This window comes from Hemitrygon akajei, chromosome 15 (genome assembly GCF_048418815.1).
Source record: "Hemitrygon akajei chromosome 15, sHemAka1.3, whole genome shotgun sequence".
Classification (NCBI taxonomy): Eukaryota; Metazoa; Chordata; class Chondrichthyes; order Myliobatiformes; family Dasyatidae; genus Hemitrygon; species Hemitrygon akajei.
The window spans coordinates 2,424,536-2,437,561 of NC_133138.1; the positions used below are offsets into that span (position 1 = coordinate 2,424,536).

The 13,026-nt window shown below is 46.3% G+C and overlaps 1 protein-coding gene across 1 annotated transcript in view; it reads right to left on the reverse strand.

The window, feature by feature from the left end:
• Positions 1–13,026, reverse strand: part of mat2b (methionine adenosyltransferase 2 non-catalytic beta subunit methionine) — a 51,928-nt gene that overhangs the window by 15,609 nt on the left and 23,293 nt on the right. The window contains exons 3-4 of the mRNA XM_073067049.1: positions 5,608–5,722; positions 685–837 (exon numbers count right to left, since the gene is read on the reverse strand). Coding sequence (XP_072923150.1) covers positions 685–837; positions 5,608–5,722 — 268 coding nt within the window. The remainder of the gene's footprint in view (positions 1–684; positions 838–5,607; positions 5,723–13,026) is intronic.

The following is a 13,026-nucleotide window of genomic DNA, read 5'->3' on the forward strand; positions in this document are numbered from 1 at the left end:
AGGATATTTCCTATAGTGGGTGAGTCTAGGACCAGAGGGTACAGCCTCAGAAGACAGGGTCGACCATTTAGAACAGAGATGAGGAGGAATTTCTTTAGCCAGAGAATTTCATTGCCACAGATGACTGTGGAGGCTAATTAATTGGGTATATTAAAAGCAGAGCTGGACATATTCTTGATTAGTAACGGTGTGAAAGGTTACAGGGAAAAGGGAGGAGAACAGTGTTTCAAGGAATAATAAATCAGCCATGATAGAACAGTGGAGCAGGTTTAATAGACCAAATGGCCTAATTCTGCTTCAAGCTCTTATGGTCTTAAATCCACCCACCCCTTCCAAGGACAATTCCTCCTACCACACATCCTTTTTGTGTGATTTAGAGGTTTCTGGAGAAGCTTTACAAGAATCTATGCCTCATTGCCTCGGCTGCCAATGCTGTTACATAACCCTAGTGCCTACCCTTCCTCCACTGCCAACCACAATCAATGCCCTGCAGCTCACTTCCTGATATGTGACTCCAATGCTCTTCCCTTGCCAGCCCACCCCTCCTCCACTGCCAACCCCAAACAGTGCCTAAGGCAGCTTACTTCCTGGTACATTACCCCAGTGCCCACCACTTGCCAGCCCCCCCCCCCACCCCACTGCCAACCACAATCACTGCCCAAGGCAGTTCAATTCCTGCCTCACCAGGGTGGTTCTGCAAAACCTGCCTCTCCCCTGCCAGCTTGCTTTTCCCGTACAGGTTGAGGGGATTAGGAGTGTCGCTTTCTCGGTAAGGAGGGTGTGTTCCATCAAAAATGTAATCTGTGCTCAGGTATATCATGAAGGCGCCAACCTCAGCTGTAAGGAGCAGAAAATGGCTGTAATTAGTTGAAGTAATTTATTTATGGATACAGCACGCAACAAGCCTTTTGGCCCAACGAGCAGTGCCACACAGCAAGACACTTATTGAACTCTAGCCAAACCACAGGACTATTTACAATGACCAATTAATGTCTTTGGACTGGAAGCACAGTAGAACACCTAGAGGAAACTCACACGCTCATGGGAAGGAACATACAAACTTGCTTACAGAGGACACTGGAACTAAACTCCAAACTCCAATGCACCAAACTGTAATAGCAATATGCTAGCTGCTACACTAGTGTGGCGACTGAAAGTTCTGCTTAGTTCACTCAAGCCACGTTTGGCTTGGTTTCCCAGAATGTTGTGAACAGGGATCTCCAGCCTCTGTCCCAGTAACGTGAAACTTGTATATCCAAACCCATCTCATCTTGAGGCAGGATGCAGGAATTGCCAACAAGGCTGATAATCAGTACACCACCCTGAATAACCAGAGAGTGGAGCACAAGCACAGAGGGAGGTACTCCTGGGGACACATAAACCAGATGAGATATGTGGAACACAAGAGATTCTGCAGATGCTGGAAATTCAGAGCAACACTCACAAAATGCTGGAGGAACTCAGTAGGCCAGGCAGCATCTATGGGGAAGAATAAACAGTCGACGTTTTGGGCCAAGACCCTTCATCAGGACTGGAAAGGACAGGGGGTAGAAACCAGAATAAGGTGGTGAAAAGAGGGGATGGAGGACATGCTAGAAGATGACAGGTGAAGCTAGGTGGGTGAGGAAGAAGAAAGAAACTGGGAGGTGAAAGGCGGGAAAAGCAAGGGCTGATATATAAGGAACAGTATTCATATTCTAACACAGGCTGTTTGAGAACTTGACTCTACTTTGAAACAACTGAAAAAGAAATTTGATCAAATACCACACAGGGGTGAAACAGAATATATTCAGGGGAACATTCCATCCATCACCTCCTGGTCATTGACCCCAACCCCCTACCACTGACTCCTTGGCACTTTCCTCTACAACCCCAGGAAGTGCAACACCTGTCCTTACACTTTCTCTTCCTAAACCTCACTACCATCCTCAAAGCCGTGACACTTCCTGTCTATTTTCAGGGCTCCTTGAGCCGATCTCATTGCAGTGCAATTCAATGGAGACAATTAAATATTCCCCTTTCAGCCTGATACAGCTGAGAATCACAACTGCTTCCAAGGTCTGTACAGTCAATAAAGATGTTTTATTGCAAGTGAACAATCTATCACGGTATACATATAGTCTCTAGAAAATAAAAGCTAAGATCTCAGAGCTAGGGTGAGATCCTAGTTAGCCCCTTCTGAATGGGACACAGTGATTCAGAGTAACAGGTTCACTATGCACCATCAGGATCAGTCTGACAAGAGCAGAGGTGGTGGTGTATGCCTCAAGATCAGTTCCTCTTGGTGCAGAGATGTATCAGTGTTGTCCCAATTCTGCTCATCAGACCTGGAATATAGTGCCATCCATTTTACCTGCCACAGGAGAACTCTGTGGTCATTTTGATAGCGGTATACATTCCACCTCAGGCCAATGTCAAAGACGCAATGAACTAAACAATGTAATCAACATAGATGAAACAGCACGTCCTGATGCCTTCACCATTATTTTGGAAGGCTTTAGCCAGGCCAGCTTGATACAGTCACAGATCACTTGGCTAGAATGGATTCCTGCCTCCTGCATCTTTATCTTATTGTGTTATTTTTGAACTGCATCAGATCTGGAGTAACAATTATTTTGTTCCCATCCCACTGACCGGAATACTATTCCCCTATTTGTACCTGGTTCCACCTAGCTGTCATCAGCTCCCACCCCACTGACCGGATCACCCCTCCCACCAACCAGATCACCACCCCCCTATTTGTACCTGGTTCCACCTAGCTGTCATCAGCTCCCATCCCACTGACCAGATCACCAACCCCCTATTTGTACCTGGTTCCACCTGGCCATCACTTCCACTCTAATAGCTCCCATTATCAACCTTCATACTCATCCCACTCCAGCATGGGAGAGCTTGTGTTCCTGTCCATCGCTCTCCTGTCTCCACCTCACATCAATGCACCCCCCCCCACCCCCCATCGCTTTACCAGCCATCTTGCTACCTGCTGGTTGTCTCAAGTAATGTTGCAGCTCTATAAAACTCTGGTTAGACCACACTTGGAATATTGAGTTCAGTTCTGATCACCTCATTATAGGAAGGATGCAGAGATTTACCAGGATGCTGCCTGGATAAAATAACACATCTTATGAAGATAGATTGAGCGACCTAGAGCTTTTCTTTTAGGAGTGGAAGATGAGAGGTGACTATCTCGATAGAGGTGTACAAGATCTTATGAAGCATAGATAGACAGAGCAGCCAGGCATTTTTTCCTCGAATGGAAATGGCTAATACTGAAGGGACATAATTTTAAGATGATTGGAGGAAAGTATAGAGGGGATATCAGAGGTATAAGAACATAGAGGAGCAAAAGTAGGCCGTCTGGCCCGTCAAGCCTACACCGCCATTCAGTAAGATGGCACATCTCCACCTACCTGCCCTTTCCCCATAACCTCTAATTCCCCTACTATGCAAAAATCTATCCAATCTCGACAAATATATTTATTGATGTAGCCTCCACTGCTTCATTGGGCAGAAAATTCCACAGATTCACCACTCTTTGGGAAAAGCGGCTCCTCCTCATCTCTGTCCTAAATCTATTCCTTCAAATCTTGAGGTTATATCTCCTAGCTTTAGTCTCACCTGGCAGTGGAAACAACTTCCCTGCCTCTATCTTAACTATTCCTTACATGACTTTATATGTTTTCAGAAGATCTCCTCTCATTCTTCTGAATTCCAGCGAGTACAGTCCCAGGCGACTCAATCTCTCCTCATAGTGCAGTCCCCTTATCCTTGGAATCAACTTAGTTAAACTCCTCTGCACCACAAACAAAGCCAGTATATCCTTCCTTCAAGTAAGGAGACCAGAACTGCACGCAGTATTCCAGTTGCAGCCTCACCAGTACCCTGTACAGTTGCAGCATAACCTCCCTACTCTTAAATTCAATCCCTCTAACAATGAATGCCAACATGCCATTTACCTTCTTGATAGCACGCTGCACCTGCAAACCAACCTTTTGCAATTTGTGCACAAGCACTCCCAAGTCCTTCTGCACAGCAGATTGCTGCAATTTTTTAACCATTTAAATAATAATCTGGTATTTAATTTTTCCTTCTGAAGTCGACGACCTCGCATTTACCAAAATTGCACTCTGTTTGCAAGACTCCTGCCCACCCACTTAACCTATCAATATCTCTCTGCAGACTCTCCGTATCTTCTGCATACTTTAGTATCATCAGCAAACTTAGATACACTACACTCAGTCCCCTCTTCCAGATCATTAATGTATATTGTGAATAGTTTCAGGCCCAGCACCGACCCCTGTGGCACCCCACGCACCACTGATTGCCAGCCAGAGTAACACCCATGTATCCCAACTCTCTGCTTTCTATCTATGCTTATACATCACCCCCAAATCTACAAATTCTTATCTTATGGATAAGTTTTTTATGCAGCACCTTACCCAACACTTTCTGGAAATCCAAGTAAATAACATCTATCTGTTCCCCTCTATCCACTGTGCTCATTATATCCTCAAAGGACTCCACTAAGTTTGTCAAACAGGACCTGCCTTTGCTGAATCTATGCTGCACCCACCTGATGGATCCATTTCTTTCCAGATGTCTTGCTATTTCTTGTTCAATGTTAGTTTAAAGCATTTTCCCAACTACAGATGTTAAACTAACTGGCCTATAGTTACCTGCCTTTTGCCTGCATCCTTTTTTGACCAGTGGCGTGACATTTGCCTTCTTCCAATCTGCTGGGACCTATCCAGAGTCCAGAGAATTTTGGTGAATTATCACCAAAGCCTCTACTATAACTTCTGCCATTTCTTTCAGTACCCCAGGAGGCATTCCATCAGGACCAGGGGACTTGTCTATCTTCAGGCCCACAAGTTTACTCAGCACCACCTCTTTAGTGATAGCTATTGTATCGAGGTCCTCACCTTCCATCACATCTATAACATCTCTCTTTGGCATGTTATATGTGTCCTCCGCCATGAAGACTGACACAAAATAGTCATTCAAAGCCTCTGCCATTTCCACATTACTCAAAATGAGACAGGTGCTTTACAGAGAGTAGTGGGTGTGTGGGAAGTGGGTTGTGGGTGTACCTGCGGTGTTGGTAGAGGCATATACTTAGCGGTATTCAGAAGAATCTCAAAAAGGCACATGGATGACAGAAAAATGGAAGGTTATGTAGAAAGAAAAGGTTAGATTGATTTCGGAGTAGGTTAAAAGGCTGATACAAAACTGTGGGTTGAAGGGCCTGTACCGTTCAATGCTTCTTCTCCACTCTCAGTCCTGATACAGGGTTTCATCTTGAAACAATTCCTTTGTCCCTCTCAGATGCTACTCAACCCGCTGAGTTCCTCCAAGTGTTGCGCTGGGTCCAGCAGCCTGTGTCTCTGGCATCATTCCTAATGCCCTGTTTCTACTGTCTGGGCCAAACGTGAGCCTCCAGTCCCACATGATCACTGCTTCCTGCAGTTTGCCAGTTAACAGGATACCTGTTACCCTTGGCTCAAACAGCAGGCTCACTGATGACAGATGGTTGAGACAAGTTAAACAGTTGCCCTGTGGATTTCTGGCAGTAAGAACAAGGATTAAGGCCACAAAAAGATCTGATACCTGACTCCTTGGCTATGCATGCAGAACTGTTCACATTCAACTGCTGGGCATAATCAGGTCGATTTTGCACCACATCAGGTCTACGCTCCGCCGCACAGTGAACAACAGCATGTGGCTGCAACAGGACAAACACAAGAAATTTGTCAGGTTTCTAATGATTACAGGATTGGCATTAACTGTATTCCTACATACATGTCAACAGAACTCAGATTCATTCCAAATATAAATGGCTCAGGACAGAGATACAGCAACGTGGAAATTACAAAACAAAATTTGGATGCATTGGCTCAGACAAACACTGAGCAGGAAATTTTTAGACTGAGAACTGAAAAATTCACGGCTCTTAACATAAAATTCATTCTGCATGGAATTTGAGTTTGCCTAGCACTTTTTCCTTTGTAATAGCAATGGCACTCACTCCTGCTCCCTGACACTCACGGATGGTGGTTTCCCTCCGAGGTGCCAGGGTCCGGGATGTTTCTGATCACATCCAAGATATCCTGAAGTGGGAGGGAGAACAGCCAGAGGTCATGGTACATATTGGTACCAATGACATAGGTAGGAAGAGGTCCTGAAAAAAAGACTACAGGGAGTTAGGGAGGAAGTTGAGAAGCAGGACAGCAAGTGGTCCCTAAACTTCTCCCACATTACTTCTGTGCTTTCCCCTTTGAACATCTGTTTCCAATTTACTCTGGCTAGTTCCTGCCTCATCCCTTCAAAGCTAGCCCTTCCCCAGTTAAGCACTTTAGACATGTTGGTCCAGTCTCCAGGGAGTCATGCAAAGGTAGCTGCCTCTCCACCCTCGGACAACATTGTTTCAGTTGGTGGAGGATGAACACAGGATGCAATGTATTTTGCACCCTGGAATAACTCTGGAATAGTACTCGGAGGCCATGGAGGACTTGGTTGGGGAAGGTTGCATTGTGGCCTCCGAGAAAGAGTTCAGGAAGGCAGTGGAAATAAAAGAATACTTTTCTATGGAAAAGGCTCTTGGTGATAATAGTGACGATTTGCAGCAGATTGAAAAGCTTGAGTATGTAGATATTAAGAAAGAGGATGTGCTGGAGCTTTTGGAAAGCATCAAGTTGGATAAGTCTCTGGGCCCGGATGAGATGTATCCCAGGTTACTGTGGGCCGCGAGGGAGGAGATTGCTGAGCCTCTGGCGATGAACTTTGCATCATCAATAGGGACGGGAGAGGTTCCAGAGGACTGGAGGGTTGCGAATAATGTTCCTTTATTCAAGAAAGGGAGTAGAGATAGACCAGGAAATTATAGACCAGTGAGTCTTACCTCAGTGGTTGGTAAGTTGATGGAGAATATCCTGAGAGGCAGGATTTATGAACATTTGGAGAGGTATAACATGATTAGGAATAGTCAGCACGGCTTTGTCAAGGGCAGGACATGCCTTACGAGCCTGATTGAATTTTTTGAGCATGTGACTAAACATATTGATGAAGGAAGAGCAGTGTAATAGGATTTCAGCAAGGCATTTGATAAGGTACCCTGTGTAAGGCTTATTGAGAAAGTAAGGAGGCATGGGATCCAAGGGGACATTGCTTTGTGGATCCAGAACTGGCTTGCCCACAGATGGCAAAGAGTGGTTGTAGACAGGTCATATTCTGCATGGAGGTCGGTCACCAGTGTTAAAAATATTCTTAACACTTTATTTTTTCATATTATTATTGATATATTGCTTAGCTTTGTTAATCAGTTATTTGTTAACTCTTTACTGTACATAATGGCATATTGATTTAATGTATCTTTTTTGTTGACCTTCAATAATAATCAATAAAAAAGATTTTAAAATGAAAATGGAGGTTGGTCACCAGTGGTGTGCCTCAAGGATCTGTTCTGGGACCCTTACTCTTCGTGATTTTTATAAATGACCTGGATCAGGAAGTGGAGGGGTGGGCTAGTAAGTTTGCTGATGACACTAAGGTTGGAGGTTTTGGATGGTGTGGAGAGGTGTCAGAGGTTACAGCCGGACATTGATAGGATGCAAAACTGGGCTGAGAAGTGTCAGATGGAGTTCAACCCAGATAAGTGTGAAGTGGTTCATTTTGGTAGGTCAATTATGATGGCAGAATATAGTATTAATGGTAAGACTCTTGGCAGTGTGGAGGATCAGAGGGATCTTGGGGTCCAAGTCCATAGGACACTCAAAGCAGCTGCGCAGGTTGACTCTGTGGTTAAGAAAGCATATGGTGTATTGGCCTTCATCAATCGTGGAATTAAATTTAGGAGCCGAGAGGTAACGTTGCAGCTATATTCAGAAAGTCAGAAGGCATGGGATCCAGGGAAGTTTGGCAAGGTGGATTCAGAATTGGCTTGCCTGCAGAAGGCAGAGGGTCGTGGTGGAGGGAGTACATTCAGATTGGAGGGTTGTGACTAGTGGTGTCCCACAAGGATCTGTTCTGGGACCTCTACTTTTCGTGATTTTTATTAACGACCTGGATGTGGGGATAGAAGGGTGGGTTGGCAAGTTTGCAGATGGCACAAAGGTTGGTGGTGTTGTAGATAGTGTAGAGGATTGTCGAAGACTGCAGAGAGACATTGATAGGATGCAGAAGTGGGATGAGAAGTGGCAGATGAAGTTCAACCTGGAGAAGTGCAAGGTGATACACTTTGGAAGGACAAATTCCAAGGCAGAGTACAAAGTAAATGGCAGGATACTTGATAGTGTGGAGGAGCAGAGGGATCTGGGGGTACATGTTCACAGATCCCTGAAAGTTGCCTCACAGGTAGATAGGGTACTTAAGAAAGCTTATGGGGTGTTAGCTTTCATACGTCAAGGGATAGAGTTTAAGAGACGCGATGTAATGATGCAGCTCTATAAAACTCTACTTAGGCCATACTTGGAGTACTGTGTCCAGTTCTGGTCGCCTCACTATAGAAAGGTTGTGTAAGCATTGAAAAGGGTACAAAGGAGATTTACCAGGATGCTGCCCGGTTTAGAGAGTATGGATTATGATCAGAGATTCAGGGAGCTAGGGCTTTATTCTTTGGAGAGGAGGAGGATGAGAGGAGACATGATAGAGGTATACAAGATATTAAGAGGAATAGACAGAGTGGACAGCCAGCACCTCTTCCCCAGGGCACCACTGCTCAGTACAAGAGGACATGGCTTTAAGGTAAGGGGAGGGAAGTTCAAGGGGGATATTAGAGGAAGGTTTTTCACTCAGAGAGTGGTTGGTGCGTGGAATGCACTGCCTGAGTCAGTGGTGGAGGCAGATACACTAGTGAAGTTTAAGAGACTACTAGACAGGTATATGGAGGAATTTAAGGTGGGGGGGTTATATGGGAGGCAAGGATTGAGGGTCTGTGCAACATTGTGGGCCAAAGGGCCTGTAATGTGCTGTACTGTTCTATGTTCTATATAGGACCCTGGTCAGACCCCACTTGGAGTACTGTGCTCAGTTCTGGTCGCCTCACTACAGGAAGGATGTGGAAGCCATAGAAAGGGTGCAGAGGAGATTTACAAGGATGTTGCCTGGATTGGGGAGCATGCCTTATAAGAATAGGTTGAGTGAACTCGGCCTTTTCTCCTTGGAGTGAAGGAGGATGAGAGATGATCTGATAGAGGAGTAGATGATGATGAGAGGCATTGATTCTGTGGATAGTCATAGGCTTTTTCCCAGGGCTGAAATGTTTGCCACAAGACGACACAGGTTTAAGGTGCTGGGGAATAGGTACAGAGGAGATGTCAGGGGTAAGTTTTTTTTACTCAGAGAGTGGTGTGTGCGTGGAATGGGCTGCCGGCAAAGGTGGTGGAGGCGGATACGATAGGGTCTTTTAAGAGACTTTTGGATAGGTACATGGAGCTTAGAAAAATAGAGGGCTATAGGTAAGCCTAGAAATTTCTAGGGTAGGGACATGTTTGGCACAACTTTGTGGGCCGAAGGGCCTGTATTTCTATGTTTCTATGTTCTTGGTTGGTTGCCAGTAACTAGTGGTGTTCCGCAAGGGTCAGTTTTTGGACCACTTCTCTTTATGTTGTACATCAATGATTTAGATAATGAAATAGATGGCCTTATTGCAAAGTTTGCAGACGATACAAAAATTGGTGGAGGGATAGGTAGTGTTGAGGAAAGAGGTAGGCTGCAGAAGGATTTCAATAGATTAGGAGAATGGATAAAAAAGTGGCAAATGAAACACAATGTTGGAAAATGCATGGTCATGCACTCTGGCAGAAGAAATAAATGTGAAGACTGTTTTCTAAATGGGGAGAAAATCCAAACATCTGAGATGCTAAGGGACTTGGGAGTCCTTGTACAGAACACCCTAAAGGTTAACTTGCAGGTAGAGTTGGGGGTGAGGAAGGCAAATGCAATGTTAGCATTCATTTCAGGTCTAGAATACAAAAGCAGGGATGGGATAAGAGCAGAGCTTTATAAGGCACTGGTGAGGCCTCACCTTGAGTATTGTGAACAGCTCTGGGGTCCCCACCTGAGAAAAGATGTGCTGGCATTGAAGAGTGTTCAGAGACGCTTGACAAGGATGATTCCAGGAATAAAGAGGTTATTATACGAGGAACATTTGATAACTCTGGATCTGTACTCACTGGAATTTAGAAGGATGGGGGGGGGGGGGGGGATCTCATAATAATCTTTTGAATGTTGAAAGGCCTGGTAGAGTAGATGTGGAAAGGTGGGAGAGTCCAGGACAAGAGGGCACAGCTTCAGGATAGAAGGGTGCCCATTTAAAACAGAGATGCAGAGAAATTTCTTTAGCCAGATTGCGGTAAATTTATGGAATTTATTGCCACAGGCAGCTGTGGAGGCCAAGTCGTTGGATATATTTAAGGCAGAGATTGATAGGTTCTTGATTGGACATGGCATCAAAGGTTATGGGGAGAAGTGGGGCTGAGGAGGGGGAAAGAAAGGATTAAATGGTGGAGCAGACTCGTGGGTCAAATGGCCCAATTCTACTCCTGTGTCTCATGCTTTATCTGTGGAATGATGAGCTGATGCTCCAGACTCTCAGTAAGGGGATCACTGTCAAAGACATCGTTTTACAGATGGAGCTAGTGACAGCTCCCATCCTCCAGCATGTCATGGTTGGGATGGGGAAACACGAGTTTCCATGCAGAGATAGTATGGTAGGCACAGGGAGGAGCCTCCACGGGGCAGGAAAGTGAAGAAGAAATCCAAACACCCCAGGAAGGCCCTTGAGAACGCAGAGGTCACACCCACTCCTACGTCCTCTACCCAACTCACTTGTCCTGAAGTTCAACGGGAGGCTCACGGAAGTGCACAGGTGGACAGGGCGATGGAAGCGGAAAGTGCCACTGCATCAGTAACTCCTGCACCTACGTGCTCCTCCAGCCTGAAGAGGAGGAGGAGCTCTTCTCCCAGAGGGTAGAGAATGTAGACTGGTGTGGGAATCCAGGTGGAGGCGAGTCCTCAAACTGAATCCCCAGAAATACCCTCGAACCCTATGGTAGGTGGGGTGTTTGTGCAGCAAGTTGTTGTTACCCCTGATCTGGGAACTGAGACAGCCATAGAGCCCTCCCCCAGGACTTATTAGTTAGTGCCTTCCTAGAGGCAAGTGCACTAGATAATGTTAGCAAAGCAGTGGCCTGCCGCTCTCACTCTCAGGATTAGGCTCCTAGAAACAGAGCTGTCGGGGTCCACCTCTTGCCTGGCTCCTGAGTAAAGAGATTTATTCTTCATGCTGACCCTGATTCTCAGGGAGTTCCTGGGCATGATCCCTCCATTGTTGTTCTTGGGGGTAGGGCTGATGAGAAGGTGGAGTCAGCAGGTATGAGTAAGGTACTCGCTGTGCAGTGTCAGCTAGAAGTGGTCCCATCTGCTAGTACACACAGGAAGGAAGACGGGGGCTCTTAGTGTAGTGATGGGGTGGAGGAAGATTCATTTGATAGTGAGACGATGGACATCCTCACCCCTCCTGAGAAGTCCCCGTTGATCCTTGTTGAGGAGATCAGAGAGTTTGTTCTCACCTCTGAGGGTGAGAAGCATTGGTCGAAACTCGCCTCCTTGCGCTGGTCTAGCATGCCTAGGCTGATTAGGTTCTTGTGTGTCCTCCTCAGACGGAAAGGGAAGAGGAATAGGAATGCTGTGTTTGGGAACAACAGGCGACAGCTTAAATACTTCATGGATCACCTGGTGAGAGACATCAGGATGCAGGGCAGCCTTACTCCTTTGGGGTTGGCAGGTCACAGGGTTGCACTGGCAGAGGGCCTTCTTGGTTTTCCGAGAAAGTGTGAATGAGGGAGCCTCTGCTCTCACCAGGAAGGGTGCTGGCGCAGAGGTCAAGTGTACTCCCAATATGAACATCACCATAGTTAGTCTAGCTCTGAATGGCAGCAGGGGTTCCCTCCACAGGTTTAAAAATCGCTCTCAGGGATTTTCCTCAGGGATGGGAGATATGCAGTGAGCGTCTTGCAGGAAACCCATACCATCCCAGGGGACGAGTCCACTTGGCTCCTGGAGTGGCAGGGAGGGGTCCACATGAGTCACCTCAGATCCACCTCTGGTGGGGTGGCGATCCTTTTGGCACCAACCTTCTAGCTGGAAATCGTAGAAGTCCCAAGATAGCATTCCCTGCCAAATGCTCCACCTAGCCGTGTGCCTGGATAGTGTACCTCTGCACTTTATCAACTTATACGCCCCGAGGCACAGGGTGTTGCAGATGCTCCTATTTCATCAGGCATCCATTCTGCTGAGCTCCATCAACCCTGTGGACTGCATCATCATCCGGGAAGTCTTCAACTGTACCCTCGTGGTGGAGGACCAATCTGGTCTCCATTGTGACCCAGCATCAGAACAGTTAAAGGAACTAGTAGGCTCCTTTGATTTGGTAGACACCTTGCAGAATCTTCACCCTGACCGTAGCACCTTCCCGAGAAGATCTAGAGAAGGAGGTTTTCCCCATAGACCACCTCTACATCTCTCAGGCATATTAGCATCCTCTTTGCGGTCAGTGTTGTACTCGGACCATCACCTTGTGTGGATGGAGTTTGCTCATCTGCATTCTTGGGTGGGATTTTGGCACTGGCACTTTAACATTGGTTGCTGGAAGACAATTCCTGGATTCATTCCATGCATTCTGGGTCACCTGGAGGGGGAGACAGGAGGATTTCTCCTCCCTACAGCTCTGGTGTGACGTGCAAAAAGCCCACACCTGGTTTCAATGTCAGGAGTACACTGGGGGGTCATCAAAGATGCAGGGCTCTGAGATTGAATGGTTTAAGAGAGATTGATTTAAGAGTTCCACCTTGGTCTGACCACTGGGGACCAATAGTTATGGCAGGAGTACCAGGAGAACCACGCTCCAGCAGTCCCGAGGTACATACACAAGATGACGGATCTAAACGCTGCACGATTTGGACCTTGGCTCACCCTTCTACTCACTGCAGAAGTAGCAGGGAGCCCAAAAGCAGAACTGGAAACATAGAA